General features: G+C 35.8%; 1 protein-coding gene across 1 annotated transcript in view; it reads right to left on the bottom strand.

The window, feature by feature from the left end:
* Nucleotides 1–2527: 2527 nt before the first annotated feature.
* Nucleotides 2528–19038, bottom strand: part of LOC139117476 (low-density lipoprotein receptor-related protein 4-like) — a 120319-nt gene continuing 103808 nt past the window's right edge. The window contains 10 exon segments of the mRNA XM_070680651.1: nt 2528–5228; nt 6231–6369; nt 8149–8310; nt 8597–8741; nt 10023–10142; nt 12753–12897; nt 14510–14727; nt 14730–14752; nt 16511–16729; nt 17622–17799. Coding sequence (XP_070536752.1) covers nt 4920–5228; nt 6231–6369; nt 8149–8310; nt 8597–8741; nt 10023–10142; nt 12753–12897; nt 14510–14727; nt 14730–14752; nt 16511–16729; nt 17622–17799 — 1658 coding nt within the window. The 3' untranslated portion in view covers nt 2528–4919.

Raw genomic sequence — 19038 nt, 5'->3', positions numbered from 1 at the left:
TGCATTACCCTGCCATGCAGAGTTAGGCCTTTGCAAATCAACGTTCTTTTGGTACAGGAGACCGGAGGTTCTCAGCAGTCACTATGGTACACGGCAAACACCCCTCTGTGATAGAAATAATACCGCCAATGGTGCTTGGACATAATGACCGCCTAGTATTATTGGCATTTATCAACAACCCCACTCACTGTGAATTAGACAGACCACGAAGTCAATGTGCAATATATACATGTAGCTGAAAGACTATTTTTCACATTGCGATTTTAAGCCCGTTTTTATGAGAAAAGGGACATGTATATGAATACGGAGAAAAAAGCAGAAGACATATTTGTAAATGGTTTGTTGAGTGACAATCACGTCTGCATCTCTTGAAAAATTTTGTGGTTACAAGGTGTAACAGTAGTGTAAGAATAATGAGGTTAGAATAAGTGTAGTAAAGCTAAGTTAACAGTAATTAAGATTACAAAATTATACACTAAGCTAAGGAAATTTGAATGAAATAAATGTTGAAAGTAGTAATTGAAGCTAAGATAGGAATGAACTAAATTACTGCTAAAAGGTTGGTAGAAGGCCACCACAGGAATTGGTCTATACCATGGTGTTGGAAACGTAGAGCCAATCTTGCCTGCCACCCTTATTACAAAAAGGTCTATAAATATTAGTCAATTTAAGGGGGCAAGATGATGTAGTAGGGCAGCAAAGTCATGGGCAATAACTGTGTTTCAGATCATTTGAGAGCAATCCATCCAAGACAGGTTTAAATTGTAATATAGCTTCTATTTAAAGGAAAGAAACTTCTCAAATAATTTTTTGTTCCCTGTAATTTCCTGTGAGAACGCACGGACAGATGCTCAGGACAGATGCTGGTGCTAGCTTGATAACTAACCTAAAACTTGTAACTTCATTGTCTAAGAGTAAAGACAGTAACATGTGAGGTTGTGGATACTTAAATCTCTGGAATGTGAATGTCAAAGTCTGTATATTGACTCAAGGATGTTTACTTCACAAATGCCTAGGGTAGTCTCAAATGTGAGAATCTAAAATATGAAATATGTTCTTTTTATCGCTTTTGTTGCCCAAAAGAACGTGGAAATCTCTGATACTTTGAATCAGCCATCCTGCGTATTTCTATCATTCATCAAAACCACGTTTCTGTTCCACAACTCATGAAACAGTCCAAAGTGCAGGATTAGCATACCTTCCAAAACTACATATATGAAAGACCCCTAAAAATCAATTAGTTAAAAAGGGGGGTTAGCAATTTCCCAAAACTATCTAACCGCTACATCGTTTAACTCCATTTTTAGGAATCAGAACCTTGAACACAATCTGAATATCTTTACCAAATATCAACGCACTAGTCTATTCAGTGGTTTAAATTTGACTTTGTGTCATTTACGGAAAATTTTCACTGTCCGACACTAACTAAACCCATTACAATAACATGATGACCTTCAGTCATTATGTGAAAAATGGATTTCTTCGTTGGAGTGACTACAAGTCACAGATTGGGGGGGGGGGGGAGAGTGGAGGAAATCAGTATTGCAAGGAACTGTGGACTATCTAAGAAGCTGCAAAAGAATCATGCAGACTTAACAATGTTAAATACATGTTCTCTTTCAGCTCTGTGTTGTAGATGAGTGGAACTCTTTGCCCAACTTTGTGTATTCAAAAGATGTGAATAGCTTTAAGAGAAATCTTGACTTGCACTTCTGCACCACCGACAGGATTTGAAATTGAATATTATCATCACAGGATATCCAATTCCTTATGAACTGAACTGAGCTGATAGAAACTACGGTGGGTTCAATTGGGTTCAAACTCACAACGTACAGCACCTAGTCACCTAGCGGAGAAGCCACGGACAAAACAGCTCAGAAAACTCGATCAGGTCTCTATTTGAAATCTCATCAAAATTATACCTGAATTGGTACTTTCCCCTCTCCTCCTTTATGCATGGAATTGTTGTAATCAGATTAGACTGAAGTTTATGTGGATCATATGGTATCATGAACACTGTACCACAGATTGCTTGACTTTCAAAAGCCTTTATAGCATAAATTTAATTGGAGTTTATGCATATCTCATTAAATAATACTTACCTAATATAATATTGTCTAGTACTCCTGTAATAGTTGTTTATTCTCGAGAGAACAAAATACTTAAAAAACACTCCTTTCTTTACATTAAAACACGTCCTAAGAATGAAAATGCAGGGTCTTGATTCCATGATTCTCACAGAATTTGAGTCATTATGAATCATACATACAGTGAACTAAGTACATTGCATTGTTTCCCTTTGGAAAATTAGCCTGATATATGTTATACTTTTTGTATTCATCAGAATTAAGGTTTCCCTAGTATTAAACTGGTGGGTAGGTTTCCTCAGAACTCAACTTTTCAAATGAAGCTTACTGTACAGTATAATATTATGTCACACTCCCTCTGATTATGCTAGTAAAGTATAATACATAGGGAAGGACAAACTCGGTAAAAGATTTTACAGAATAACAAATGAAACAAGTAATTGTACAGTTTATATTTTATTGATAAAATAATGAGAATTCTTCCTTTCAGAAATTGCTGTAACATTCACATACAATGAGTCTCTGAACTCTACAACTTTCACAATGCTCGCTAGCATAGTCACTAATTCCTGTCTAAAAACTGCAACCAAAGTATGCAATCCATAATTCAATGAACATTTACAAGAATGCATCGAAGGCTACCTTTCGATGGATTTTTCGCTGATGTTGCTGATCATAATTTGTGTAAATATTTCACTTCAAGCAAGCTATCAGCCAACAAACTGATGATTACGTCATGTAAAACGGTCAAATTATTACAACATGCTCAATAGTAAATTGGCTTTTATCTGCTGAATATATAAGTAGAACAGCAACATACTTGATTTGAAATTATAGATAAGCCAAACTCTCTTCTTTATCATACTACTCACACCATCACATGTAATAATAAACTACCATTTTGTATATGTTTCTATGTTAGTTTGTAAGTACAATCGTAGCTATGAATAAAATAATACTGGCACTTTATACATAAATATATTCTCTGTGTTTTTTCTCAATAGGACTTGCTCAGTACGCTATCAATATGTCTAAATCGTACACTTGTTTCATAGCCCTTCACTGCTTAAGGAGTTCTGCCATAAGTTTACTCAGTTAACATTTGCACAAAAATATTCTTACCAAAAACTTTCATGGACTTAACATCTGTGTTTCAAATTTAAATAAAATAATTTTTCTGAAATGATTTTTTACATTTTTTTTTACTTTCAAATATATGGCAGCTGCAGTGAAAGGTAAAATTTTGCTGTTCCGTATATTCTTGTAGCACATCCTGATTGGTTTAAAAATTAAGTAAACCTAAAAAAATGCAGCCCAAAATAAGCCAATTAGCAAACAACTAATATTTTGCAGTAAGAGGCTATGTACCTATATGGAACTGAGTTGTATTCTGATGTGACTCTGAGATATTTAGTGATAAAAGTTACAAACCAGATAGCTTGCAATGTACATATCAGCTCTCTGTGAATTTGGAAGTCTTGACATCAGAACTGCACATTCTCAATCTGAAGATAAGGATGAAAATAAGTTTTGGTGTCACCATGTAAGCCCCCATAACAACACAATGACAATGCAAATATGTAAGTTTAAGCGTGGGGAAGTTTCAAATGAAATGATCAAAGGAAAATTTAATTTCAATAATCATACGCAAAAAGTGATTATGATCTCTTCGTGTGGCTAGTGAAATTGAAAAGGATTATTGTTACAGTACAAAAAGCAAGACTTGTGAGTGTTGCATGTCTGTGAGCTTTTTTAAGTACAGGATATGGATACTGTATTCAGTGTCTGTGTGTGTGTCTGTAAATGTACCGACATGTACACAATGGATACTGTATTCAGTGTCTGTGTGTGTGTCTGTAAATGTACAGACATGTACACAATGGATACTGTATTCAGTGTCTGTGTGTGTGTCTGTATGGATACTGTATTCAGTGTCTGTGTGTGTGTCTGTAAATGTACAGACATGTACACAATTTTCATCCTATGACACAAGATGCAGACAAACTTGCCAACATTTCAAAATCTGTCACAAGCAAAATGTGACATTGTATAAAACCAACTACTGCATGAAATGTTGTCATGACAACTGAACATTCCTCAATTTATCTCATTAGACAATGGTGTAGAAATAAAATGGCAAAACTATCTGACAGTATACAATAATAAAAAGTCAAGTATAAGACATATTATGGAAGAATAAATGGTTTGCAAAATAAAAAAACAGGATGTGTAATATTTTTTGTAGGCACAAGTAGATAGCCATGAAAGTAACCAATATCAAGCATGGGAGTGCTAACCTGATATTTCATATTGTCTAGTCAACTTTGTAAATATTGACAACACAAATAAAAGGCATCATCAATAATTTTAAAATATATTTGCAACACACTGATTAAATTATAACTTGTCTTTCTCTACAAGGAAAATACAACTTCCTTATAAGCATTACAATTTTATCCATATGATAGTCACATAATCATAGTATTTTCTGAGATATTCACATGACAGTCACATGACAAAACCATGCTACTGGTAAGCTGTACAGACACCATCTCTATTTTTTATAAATTTACATTTTTGATTATTGCAAAATGGTGTATTTTGATTATTGCAAAATGGTGTGAAAAAAATTAAAATAGATTTTTCTTCAATGATGCAAAACCTAAATCATGGGCGCTTTGCAGCCATCATAGGTACACACTCATTGATACACTCTCACTGATAGAATGCATAAGTCTTTATCTTCATATCACATTTATAAATTTTTTACAAAATGCAGACTTTTGTTTCCAATATCTGCAGACAATGGCAACACAAAACTACAGTTTTTCCTCAGATTTCTGTTTCCAAGGCAACAGAGTAAGGTTTCTCATCGGGTTCATACTCTGCATCAAAGTCATCATCCAGAGTCTGATTGCATGGTGCTTCATTTAATGGTTTTGCAACATACAAAGCCTCTACATTGTCCTTTTTCAATGATGGTTCTGAATGCTGACAACACGATGCAGCAGTCGTTGATGGTAACATTCCACCTACTGCTCCCATTACACCAACTGCTTCACCAACATCAGACTTTGTCAGATTTTTAGCTGCTGCTTCATTATTTAATTTCTCAAGTAGATTTGCACTTGATAGGCGATCCTGTAATACAAAGACAACCATCATCAGGTATTATGCTCTTTCTAAATATTCATGATCCCTATCACATCACAAATCAAAGCCTCTGTGATAAGACCATCAGCTGTTCTGAATGTATCATTTATCAATGTGAAGTCAAAATATCAAATTCAGAAAGATAGGAGTGACAGCAATATGTCGGCAGATTTTTAAAAAATTGTCATGGTATTGTGTGCATACTACAGATTGCTACAATTTGATGTTTGTATAAACCAAACACACTGAATCATGGAATATTTCATTCATTATTGACTGCTACAGTTATGGACTAAACAAAAAATGAACAGTGTACAATGTGAGATGTTCAGGTTAGATGTCAGATTTTGTCCTGAATTGAAAATATTGAACTTTATTTACAGAACGAATGTAAATATGACATTCACAGATTCTCACAGAATGACTATATGTCAGATTCTCAGAGAATGACAGTGATTGTGAAACAGTCTGTAGCTCAAGCTCCATTTTGATGTAACAATACAATAAAAAAACATTCATTGTCAAAAAAATTATCGATGATATATCATGACAGTCACTCCATTCATTTTGATTGCTACCATGACAACATAGAAATCAGATACACAGCAGTAAATGGATGAAGGTTTGGTGACTTCATTGAAACTTGTTCATTACTTCTTCATTATCTGTCTTTAAAATCCATCAAAATTATTCATTTCTCAACCATTTACAATTATACTGTTCAGTAAGTGTTCAGTGTGAATGTTACTTATAAGACCAAGGGAAAACCATGAACTCAAATCCTAGCATCTTATTTGAATTAAATTGGAAATTACTACATGTCATAGAAACAAAATGCTTTGAATATGTTATTTGAGTTTCACCATTTTGGGAATGACATGCGGTACTTTTACAAACTGTCACTTTATCTGACAGTGAACTTTGATGAGAACAAAAATTAGAGACTTGTGAGCGAGGAAGACTCTCACAGTAATTTAACCTTTGACCCACCTCTTTTGCATAATATCTCCATGTTCTCATTGTATCCATATCTCTTTTATTAATGATTCTGTTTTCTCCGCTGCTATAAAAGTAAGTCGGATTGGCAAAGATGTTACCATTATTCATTACCAACCTCCTCCTTTTACGTCTGTTGGTAAAACACAAATATTTGCTTTCAAATACATGTACATATCGCTAACAATCAATGTCAAAGTTTCCAATGTAGGTATTGATGTCATATAATTTACATGCTTCAGTTAAAGGGCATAGGAATATTTCACCTAGAAAACTTTTGTTATTTTTTGATGACAAATAATAATATGACAGAACCCCATGGCAAGAGAGTGCAAGCGCGCCGTACCAGTGGTATTTGCACGAGTGTTTGCGGGGGATCCGGCGGTCGTGCTTTCACGAGCGCAGCGAGTGAAAGGACAGCTGGATTCAACGCAAACACGAGTGCAAATACCCCAGGTACGGCAAGCTTGCTCGCTCGCCATGGGGTTCTGTTATTATTACATATGTTTCCCCCAGTTTATTTTATCGAGAAAACAAAGGAACTAAAAACACAAGCGAACACATTTTAAATAGTTTACGCGACACACATTGAAAGACAAGGATCACGCGCTGTTCTATTCATTTGCATGCAGGTATGGAATAATGTTTTTGGTATTTGCACTGCAGTGCAAATACCGGTAGTACGCGCGCGCTTCGATGCAAGTAAACAGTGGTACATATGTAATAATAGCATTTACATGTTCAATGGTGGTGTTATTTTACTTTTTCCTGTTGATAAATAAATGTAAGAATGAAAACTGGTCATGACTTGATGAAAAGACCTCTAAGAGGACTGTGTCCATTCCATCAGAAACTGTGAACATAGATTTGAACAAGTTTCAGTATGAAGTTTCTCCTTGGCCCTGCCCATTAAGGTGGCCAAAGCAATAAATTGTTCACGGCTTCACCAGCAATACAAAGAGTCTAAATGTTTTGACCTGCCTGCCTCGTTCTTTAAAAGTTATTGAAGCTATGCACTATTTTTATTGGCCCTTAACCCCTTGTGGAAGCAATCCTGTGCTCCCCTCAGGTACACAAATAAGAACATCTGAGAGGCTAGACTAACCCCTTGTTGCTTGGCTTTTCTAAACAGCTGTTACTGGCTGGCCAAGGCTGGGCCATCAACACGATCAATGCTACAGCCTGCCAGCGTGTATTGCTTCAATTTCACCATCACCTCACTACTATTGAACGAGACAGTCTGCTGAAGTTTACTCCTTCAATTTACTGTTTTTATATTTATGTGTCTACAGACCAGAGGTAAGTCTAGTCAGACACTGATGTGCGCAAACATTCAGTGCCAATATGGCCGCCACACCACGTTTGATTCCTCACTGATAACTTGATTGATTCAATCATTGGCATTTCTAGAGAAAGAGGACATTTTAGAGCATGATTTGGGCATCACAGCCTTTCTCTTTCTCAAGCAGAGGATCTGAAGAGGGACCCAACCCTGAAACTGACAGTATGCAGTCTATTGGAAAGTTGAGTGAAAAAACTGCTTGTTGCCTAGTCAGAGCCTTGTACTTTGTAACAGTAGAATCGCATGTGTATTACAGTCAGCGAGCTAGCTACAGAATACCACCATTGCATGTTGAAAGGCCTAGACCTGAAGTTTGGGTTGTGAAAAATTATACTTTGCAAACTGATTAGAAATTGTAATCAACAATGAACAATTAAACCAAATTACATTATCCTTGTAAATGTCAGCATGGAGGTAAGCTGATCGTGATATCGTTACTGATGTTAACCATCAAACCTCAGCCTTTCCAAGGTCATAGTGTATGTCAAGTTTACATCCATGGTGTTTTGGAGAGTTCACACTGTAACTATAATTAATTGAAACTATTGGACATACAAGTAACATATGTACCTTCTCCACAGTAGTAATGCTAATATGACAATCATCATTAATATTACTACTGTTAACCCTAAAATCACGTAAAAATACAGCGGCATATGACTTTTCCCTCTGCTGTTTGGGTCTGATGATTTTTCAGAGCATAAACCAGCAATTTCTTCTTCAATTGTACATCTAAAAGAAAAAACAGTAAATGAGATGATGTAAACATTGTTCCTTTTTGTTAGGAAAAGGCCCTGGTTGAAATTTAGATTTTTTTATGACTGAATACTTGTAGACATGCATGAGCCAATGTATAGTTTTCAAAAAGAATATACAGAAGGATAGAACTGAAGCAATAAAGCACAGACTAAATAGCTTGCACTGACAAACTTCTGATAGAATATGCTTTTAAATAGCTCTGTGATTTCATGAAGGTACAATAGTTTGTAAAATATGGTTATTCTGTAGAATTACTTACAGTAATGACGTATCTTCAGTTTTATTTCTATTCTGGGGTAGTTCATTTGGATTCTGTGTTCCTTCTGCTGTAGTTGGAATTGTCACTATGCTTTCATACACAGTTTTTCCTTCTGGTTGTCCGGTAACAGTAGATTGTGTTGGTGCTGTCAAAACATAAACAAAGACAGTAGTTACACCACAACTATTTCTATCTTTCTCTTTTTTTCTGCAAGGAAAAAACCTTTCATCTCTTTCACTGGGCTAAAGATTTCTTTAAATGGAAACATTAAAAATATAAATCAGACAAAATAATTTGTGATATTAAAATTGGAAAGACTCAGAATGTGCTCTCACATAATCTGCAATCATCACTAATAACAATAGGTTTGGCTGTGAACAGGTCTGCAATCATCATTAATAACAATAGGTTTGGCTGTGAACAGGTCTGTAATCATCACTAATAACAATAGGTTTGGCTGTGAACAGGTCTGCAATCATCACTAATAACAATAGGTTTGGCTGTGAACAGGTCTGTAATCATCACTAATAACAATAGGTTTGGCTGTGAACAGGTCTGTAATCATCACTAATAACAATAGGTTTGGCTGTGAACAGGTCTGCAATCATCACTAATAACAATAGGTTTGGCTGTGAACAGGTCTGTAATCATCACTAATAACAATAGGTTTGGCTGTGAACAGGTCTGTAATCATCACTAATAACAATAGGTTTGGCTGTGAACAGGTCTGCAATCATCACTAATAACAATAGGTTTGGCTGTGAACAGGTCTGCAATCATCACTAATAACAATAGGTTTGGCTGTGAACAGGTCTGTAATCATCACTAATACAATAGGTTTGGCTGTGAACAGGTCTGTAATCATCACTAATAACAATAGGTTTGGCTGTGAACAGGTCTGCAATCATCACTAATAACAATAGGTTTGGCTGTGAACAGGTCTGCAATCATCACTAATAACAATAGGTTTGGCTGTGAACAGGTCTGCAATCATCACTAATAACAATAGGTTTGGCTGTGAACAGGTCTGTCAATCATCACTAATAACAATAGGTTTGGCTGTGAACAGGTCTGTAATCATCACTAATAACAATAGGTTTGGCTGTGAACAGGTCTGTAATCATCACTAATAACAATAGGTTTGGCTGTGAACAGGTCTGCAATCATCACTAATAACAATAGGTTTGGCTGTGAACAGGTCTGCAATCATCACTAATAACAATAGGTTTGGCTGTGAACAGGTCTGCAATCATCACTAATAACAATAGGTTTGGCTGTGAACAGGTCTGCAATCATCACTAATAACAATAGATTAAGACCTTCATCAGACATCACTTATGGGTAGCTTCAAAGAAACATGGATTGCACATCAGTATAATTTTGTGATAATGTAACACTGTAGGGAGGTTGGTGATTATATACTCACATGTGTGACATGGTGTTTCACTGGGGTAATCTGGACAAGCACATACATATCCATCATGGTTTATTAAACACAAATGTGAACAACCACCATTATTTATTGCACAAGGACTCTCATCATAGGCTGAAAACAGAAGTTGAAAACAATGATAAGAATTTGATTTCAATTTTAAATCCATTACTAATCAATAGATAAGAGAGAGAAGCATTTATTCATAATCAGTACTGTAACAGATACAAACTTACAAGTAACAAGTCATTGACAATGACATAGTCCTCACTTGTAATAGGAGTATTAGTCTTGATGGGGCAGGAAAATGTGGTCATTAAGAAGTATCACTGGAGTGTATATGTTGAGATCTATTGGCACATAGGTTTATGTCGTGTTCCCAATTTGAAACACATGAGGCATGTCTAAGTTATGGTTCTAAATTGGGAAAAAAGATCAGACCTCTAGCTGTATTGGCCAGCCAAGAAATACATATTTGCATAATAAATGAGGTACAAGATGTGACATCTTAAGGTCTAATATCCTATCAAAATTCGAGGGTATAGAACTTGTGGTTACTGAGTTATGCATATATATGTATAATCAAGGTCAAAGGTCACCGAGGTCATGTGACACTTTGAAAAAAAAATTGTATTGCTAATTAATCCCTATATGCCAAAATTCAGACCTCTAGCTCTATATGAGCTGGCTCTCGAAATAAATAAATAAATAAATAAATAAATAAAATAAATAAATATTTGCTTGCCCAGAATTAGATATGTGCATAATTAATGAGTTAAAGCGTGTGTTGTCATAAGGTCTCCCATCCTACTAAATATAAAGGACATAGCACTTGTGGTTACTTATTTATTGACATAAACGTATATTTCAGGTAAAAAGTCATCGAGGTCACATGACATTTGGTCAAAAAATTTCTATTCTATAGTTATCCCTATATACCAAAAATACCGCAATTATACGGTGTTGCTCAAATTTGATCAGAATTGGTACATACCAAAGATCAACAATAAGTGTTATTTCTATCTGTTCAGTGCAGGAAAATTATGCATTGATTTTATGACAATTTCTGCACAGTACAACCAGAAAAACAACAAGAAAAACAACCAGAAAAACAACAAGAAATATTTAAACCAGAAAATTAAGAATGACAAAAGTAAATAAGGTCTGAAACTTTAGGTACTGAAGGTCAACTTTAGCAACATGCATAGCAGAGAATCTTTCTACCATGGATGTACAAAAATAGACATCCATATGGTTTCAGCAGATCTGTTAATATGTCACAGTTCATAAACAATGACAGGAAATGACAAATTAGCTGTTTCAGTTACTGCTATGACTCCCAAATATAATAGGTACCCTGCATACAAATAGGTTAAAGGTCAAAATCCTCTTATTCATATGTGTGGGCTGATTCAGTCCACTGCCACCACTCCTGCACACTTGCAGTATTTCCCTTTTTCTTACCTCATTTACACATTTTTCACACTGATGTGTTAATTTGAACAAATTCACATCTCAACCCCTACATCTACCTGTACATCAAATACTGAGATGGTAGCTTTGGCGGTATGGGAGCCTTTGTGTGTGACTGACATACATCCGCACATACCCACAAATATACAGACACAGACGCCGCTCAGACTCATCATATAAGCTCTTTTTGGTATTTATATATAAAACCAAATATGAGCTAAAAATCAGACGTCCAGCTCTATTGGCTTGCCCAGAATTAGATATGCACATAATTAATGAGGTACAATATGTGGCGTCATAAGGTGTCCCATCATACTATATATGAACGGTGTTGCACTTGTGGTTACTGAGTTATGGACAAATATGTATATTTCAGGTCAAAGGTCACCGAGGTCACGTGACATTTTGTCAAAAAAATTGTTTTGCTAAAATAATCCCTATATACCAATAATCAGACCTCTAGCTCTATTGGCTCGCTCAAAATTAGATATGTGCATAATAATTGAGGTACAATATGTGGCGTCATAAGGTGTCCCATCATACCATATATGAAGGGTGTAGCATTTGTGGTTACTGAGTTATGGACAAATATGTATATTTGAGGTCACCGAGGTCACGTGACATTTTGTCAAAATATCTGAGATATCTGCGTGAACGGACGGACATGACCCAATCTATAAGCCCCCTGGACTTCATCCGTGGGGACTAAAAACTGTGTCACTGCATCCTTTTTGCAATATGAATACGATGAGAAACTAAAGATATAACTAAAGACATATCTAATTCTGAGCAAGCCAATAGAGCTGGATGTCTTATATTTGGTATATAGGGATAACGGACTCATACATGGGAGTCTATGGAGGTGTAAACTAAAAAGCCCTCAACACGGCCAAATTTGATCGCATTGTGAAACAAATCGATGTGCATCTGTATGGGGTAGGGTACTATCCTTGTGCAAAGTTTGAAAGAAATTGACCAGGGCATGTCTGAGATATCTGCGTGAACGGACGGACGCACGGACATGACCAAACCTAGAAGTCCCCCCGGACAGTGTCCGTTGGGACTAAACAATAATTGAACAAAATGACAATCCATCTTGCTGATCTCTGCATCATGGCCATTCACACTCTTATGCTCTAATGTATACAGTGTTACAGACTTCCATTTGTTCAACAAACCAATTCTGTAACATCTGAATTCATAACTTATACATGGAGAAAGATACCAGAACACAGAGATGTGTACACCTACTAGGTTGTCGAAGTGATGAAACCATGTGTATATCCATTAATCCTTCCATATGGCTCTGAATACTACTTCTCTCTTTTCCATTGTTTTTGTTGGCAGTTTCAATAGCCATGGTTTGCCAGTCAGTCCAGTACAAAGTATTACCATACTGAAATTCAAACACCCATAAAATTACTCTTTTAATGGATGAAACAGTATTGTACACCTGTTGCCGTAACCCATTTGGCTCTAGCAATAACTCTAATTATATCATGACTTTGTCAACACCAGTGAATTTTGTAACATCATCCCCTATGATATTACTACTGATATCCAATCATTCTGCAATGTGGCCCCACATGTTTACTACGACTACATATTCCAAGGCACTGCCAAAAGTATAAAATAATGGAGATAATGTACCCTATCCTTGCCCATTATGGACTCCCGCAAAATTTGCACTCCATAATGTACTTGGTTGAGCCTTGTACATTATGTTGTGTAAAGTTTGCTTTCATCCATTATGAGCCGGAAGGGCAGTACATTATTGGTTAAATATTAGCAGTGGCAGAGTTCCAATGCAAATGATATGTTAGTAATGTTTGACCTTTGACCTACTGATAAATCTGATGTAAACAAAGAAATTTATGGGGAAATGTGCAATTTGAAGTGACTATGTCAAAATCTATTCTGCTATCATACATTAAGTAAATCCCATCAACATTCACCTGTGTCAAAATAACTTAGAGTTTTCTTAGACGAAAAAGAACAAGTTTTGACATCCACTTTTGCATGTGAATCTTTTGACAATTTCATTCCAGACATAGTGCATTTGATTCATATCATGCTACTTGTCTTCAAACCAGAAAATTAACTCTAATTGATGCAAAATGTTCACGTAACAGAGGAAAGTAAATGATTAAATACTTCAGATTTAATATAACCCTGTATGGATGAGGGTTCAGTACGTGTAGTATGGATGAGGGTTCAGTACGTGTAGTATGGATGAGGGTTCAGTACGTGTAGTATGGATGAGGGTTCAGTACGTGTAGTATGGATGAGGGTTCAGTACGTGTAGTATGGATGAGGGTTCAGTACGTGTAGTATGAATGAGGGTTCAGTACGTGTAGTATGGATGAGGGTTCAGTACGTGTAGTATAACCCTGTATGGATGAGGGTTCAGTACGTGTAGTATGGATGAGGGTTCAGTACGTGTAGTATGGATGAGGGTTCAGTACGTGTAGTATGGATGAGGGTTCAGTACGTGTAGTATGGATGAGGGTTCAGTACGTGTAGTATGGATGAGGGTTCAGTACGTGTAGTATGGATGAGGGTTCAGTACGTGTAGTATGAAAGAGGGTTCAGTACGTGTAGTATGGATGAGGGTTCAGTACGTGTAGTATAACCCTGTATGGATGAGGGTTCAGTACGTGTAGTATGAAACTCTTGTCTATTACATTGCTCACTAGGACCTCATCCATACACGATTACATTTTTTTTCTTTTGGGAGGGGGGGGCAGAGAGAGAAGAGGTAGCTTCATTGCTTTGAGGGGACAGTAGTAGCTTTATTATCATCGGGTAGGAGAGTGTAGTAGTATTACTAACTCTTGTGTGGATCAATGAAAGATGAAGGCTAAACTCTATTCATCTTATATTCCATTCGTCATTGGTCAGGGAAGTTACTTATTATAACAGTAACAATTATTTTCCAGAAAGAAAATGCTTAGAAGAGTCCATATTCACTTGAGATTTGCAAGATGAAAAACAACATCAAATCTTACCAAAGTCAATCCAAAAGGATGAGTGACTAGGTTTGTAAGTAACACTCTGTTTTTTCCATTCAAATCTGAAGTCTCTATTTTATCCAATTGAGCATCTGCCCAGTAAAGTCTTTTGGAATCATAATCCACTGTTAAGACCATTTGGCCAGCCAAGATCAGTGTGATTAAACTACGACGACTTGATCCATCTAAATAAGCTTTCTCAATCTTTGATGCATTCCCCAATCTGACCAAAATAGAAACCTAAAGAGACATCAACGAAGAGAAATGTCAGCTTGACAATTTGCTGAGTGAAAGAAAAGGACAAACACATGACATGTTGAAACAATTTAAATAGCAATTACTGATAAAATTCAAAACAATTTGCATTTAATGATAATTAGGTAAATTACAAAAGAGTACAATCCAGTCTATTTGAAACCCTGGGAACACATATTAAATGGTGCAATTTTGTTGGATTGACTCATAGAAGAAAGTTTGAACTTTAGTGATTTTCATGACCTTTTATGGATTTAATGAAAGTAACTTTCACAGACTGAAACAAAAAAAATCAGTGTTGAACATAACAAACCATTGAAATTGTCATTTTATTGGTCCTTGTTGACATATAGTAAATTGTGTAACTCTGTGATTCAGTGGTTGAACAGTGGCCTGCTGTTGTGCATTATATCGATTATTATTACACTTAAACTTTTGTAAAGTTGTCAAAGAATTATGGGATATAATAATTTTTATTCTTTCTATTCTCTTGTGAAATTACCACATGAAGCATTTTATATTTAAGTCTATATGGGAGTTTATTGAAAACCCTATAAGACACCTATCTCAAGTCTATATGGGAGTTAATTGAAAGTCCTGTAAGACACCTATCTCAAGTCTATATGGGAGTTTATTGAAAACCCTGTAAGACACCTATCTCAAGTCTATATGGGAGTTTATTGCAAAACCCTGTAAGACACCTATCTCAAGTCTATATGGGAGTTTATTGAAAACCCTATAAGACACCTATCTCAAGTCTATATGGGAGTTAATTGAAAACCCTATAAGACACCTATCTCAAGTCTATATGGGAGTTTATTGAAAACCCTGTAAGACACCTATCTCAAGTCTATATGAAAGTTTATTGAAAATCCTGTAAGACACCGATCTCAAGTCTATATGGGAGTTTATTGAAAACCCTATAAGACACCTATCTCAAGTCTATATGGGAGTTTATTGAAAACCCTGTAAGACACCTATCTCAAGTCTATATGGGAGTTTATTAAAAATCCTGTAAGACACCTATCTAAAGTCTATATGGGAGTTTATTGAAAACCTTGTAAGACACCTATCTCAAGTCTATATGGGAGTTAATTGAAAACCCTGTAAGACACCTATCTCAAGTCTATATGGGAGTTTATTGAAAACCCTGTAAGACACCTATCTCAAGTCTATATGGGAGTTTATTGAAAACCCTATAAGACACCTATCTCAAGTCTATATGGGAGTTTATTGAAAACCCTGTAAGACACCTATCTCAAGTCTATATGGGAGTTTATTGAAAACCTTGTAAGACACCTATCTCAAGTCTATATGGGAGTTAATTGAAAACCCTGTAAGACACCTATCTGAAGTCTATATGGGAGTTTATTGAAAACCCTGTAAGACACCTATCTCAAGTCTATATGGGAGTTTATTGAAAACCCTGTAAGACACCTATCTCAAGTCTATATGGGAGTTAATTGAAAACCCTGTAAGACACATATCTCAAGTCTATATGGGAGTTAATTGAAAACCCTATAAGACACCTATCTCAAGTCTATATGGGAGTTTATTGAAAACCCTATAAGACACCTATCTCAAGTCTATATGGGAGTTTATTGAAAATGCTGTAAGACACCCATCTCAAGTCTATATGGAAGTTTATTGAAAACCCTGTAAGACACCTATCTCAAGTCTATATGGGAGTTTATTGAAAACCCTGAATTACACCTATCTCAAGATAAGGTTGATATCACTTACCCTTTTCTAGGATAGACAGCGACTGCTCGGGGCTCGTCAAGATTTACTGATACAAGTATTTTTCTAGATGATCCATCAAGTCGAGATACTTCTAATTTATTTCTACCAGTATCAGTAAAATACAAGTTTCGATTCACCCAGTCGACAGCTATACCATCAGCTGTGGTCAATGCTGAATCAATAACATTCTCCATATTGCTGCCATTAAAGTCTGCTCGTCTGTACAAAGAGAAATTTGGCACAAATGATTCCACATGTTCTAACAAATTTATGTACCAATAGTGTCAGCTGATGAAGATATGTTGTTGTACACTAAAAACTTGATAAGTATTACAAATGAATGAATACATGTTTGAAAGCAGATACACAAAGAGTTACTTTTGTTATCCACAGGGGTTTGTTTTGTTGATGTGGTCATAGCTTAGAGTATCAAACAAGTCTTTGTATTGTTAATGTAGTCGCAACTTACAGTATCTAACAGGCCTTGTAATTGGAGCTAATGTCTGTCTATTTACTTGGATTCACTTTCTATGCATTGGAAGGGCAATACAACACCTGCCATTCACATTTAACAATTTCACAAATAGCCCCATTTAGTAATTAGTGATGACGTATGCCCAAAGTGTGGTCTATTGTTGTGGCTTGCAAATCCTGCAATATCTTTTGTTCCATTCTGTATTATCTGTGCTTCCTATTGTTTTGATGAAACAAATGTTGCCACAACATCTTTCTGGAACAGAGACAGTGCATAAGAAACAATGCTTTTGTTCTTGGTAAAGTCTCTATTGTGATAAATTGAGAGAATTCTGGAGGAAATATGCATCTCGTTTCTACACTGCATACATGGCTCCTAGCTGACACACACACTGTATAATATCATGCAGACATGAGGCCAATAGGTTGATAACTGTCATAAGGTGGAGGTTATTGAGTCATATCAAAACATCAGTTTACAAAATCTGCATGCATGACAGCCTAAGGTAGCATTAGACTGTTTATTTCATATTGTGACAATGAGTGATTATCAGACTCATAATTTCATAATAAATTGTTACAATAAATGATTATCAGACAGTTGATTTCATAATAAATTGTGACAATGAATAATTACCTGATAACATCAAGGAACACATCAGTGTAGTAGATTTTTTTCTCACGGATATCAAAGTCCAGAGCGATGGCATTGTGAAGGTCAGGTAACTCCAAGACTACATCAGTCTTGTCAGCAGTATCCATAGAAATACGCCGAATACTATCACGACTTGCAAAAAGCAGATAAGTATTTGGAGCTTCAAAAAGGAAGAATATATGATTTATCATTCAGTGACATAATCCTGCATACAAAAATCAAAACCAGTGTGACAAAAGTCGAATCTGTGGGGTACTATAAGGAGACCAGAAAAATACCGTCGAGGACAGTGTGCTCATATTTGGTTGGAATCACTCCATTCCAGAAATATTTAAACCAGAAAAACAAGAATGACAAAAGTAAATAAGGTCTGAAACTTTAGGTACTGGAGGTCAACTTTAGCAACATCCATAGCAGAGGAATGTTTCAACACAGTCCCTCTTAGTTTGAGCAGGTCTGCTAATATGTAACAGTTTATGAACAATGACAGGAAAGGACTCATAATCTGTTTCATTTAATGCCACCACTCCTACACATAATACTATAGGTATACTGCATACAAATAGGTTAGAGATCATAGAAGCTCTGACTCAAATTGGGCTGTTTAAGTTAATGCTTCCACTCCTGCACATTTGCAGGATTTCCCCTTTTTCTTACCTCATTTGCATATTTTTGACACTGACTGACACTGGGTCAACCTGTACACCAAATACTGAGATGGTAGTTGCGGCGGTTTTGGAGCTTTTGCATGTGGCGGACGTACATCCGCACATACACACCGGTACATACATACAGACGCCACCGACTCACCATATAAGCTCTTTTTGGTATTTATATACATACCAAATATGAGCTAAAAACTGATCAAATTAACTGCTACAATCATGAGTAAATATACTTTCATTTGAATTCTTGTCACTGAAATTGTATCCATGAGAAAGTCAATCCAGGCATGCCTAATTGTCAACTTTATCACAAGCATTAACTGACCAAGTCAGTTGCTTGTTGAGACAATGCTATCATTTGCAGACACATGTCACAGAGCATTTTCTTGTCATATTATTTTGAAATATTATAATCAGTCCTGCCTTAATTGTATCTTTAAGGCAAAATGCACCTCCGGGACTGATATTCAGATGTTTGAATTTTTTACAATACTTTCTGATCTACCTCTTGGGCTTATTTTGAACCTCTTGGTCTAAATAAAGTTTTCACAATGTTATTTTTAGTTCAAATCCAAAATTTAATTTTCCCATAGCGTTAAAACACAGCTTTATCAGTAAATTTAAGATAATTTGTTTCTCTGGTACCAAAATTTGTAGAGTGACCAAAAATTTTTTTCTCAATTTTGAAAGACAATGCTTAAAACTTTTCTAGTGGAAAGTTTGAGTAAAAGGTT

This window comes from Ptychodera flava, chromosome 1 (assembly GCF_041260155.1).
Source record: "Ptychodera flava strain L36383 chromosome 1, AS_Pfla_20210202, whole genome shotgun sequence".
Taxonomy (NCBI): Eukaryota; Metazoa; Hemichordata; class Enteropneusta; family Ptychoderidae; genus Ptychodera; species Ptychodera flava.
The sequence above is the reverse complement of the archived record's forward strand: the minus strand, read 5'-3'. Positions and strand labels throughout refer to the sequence as shown.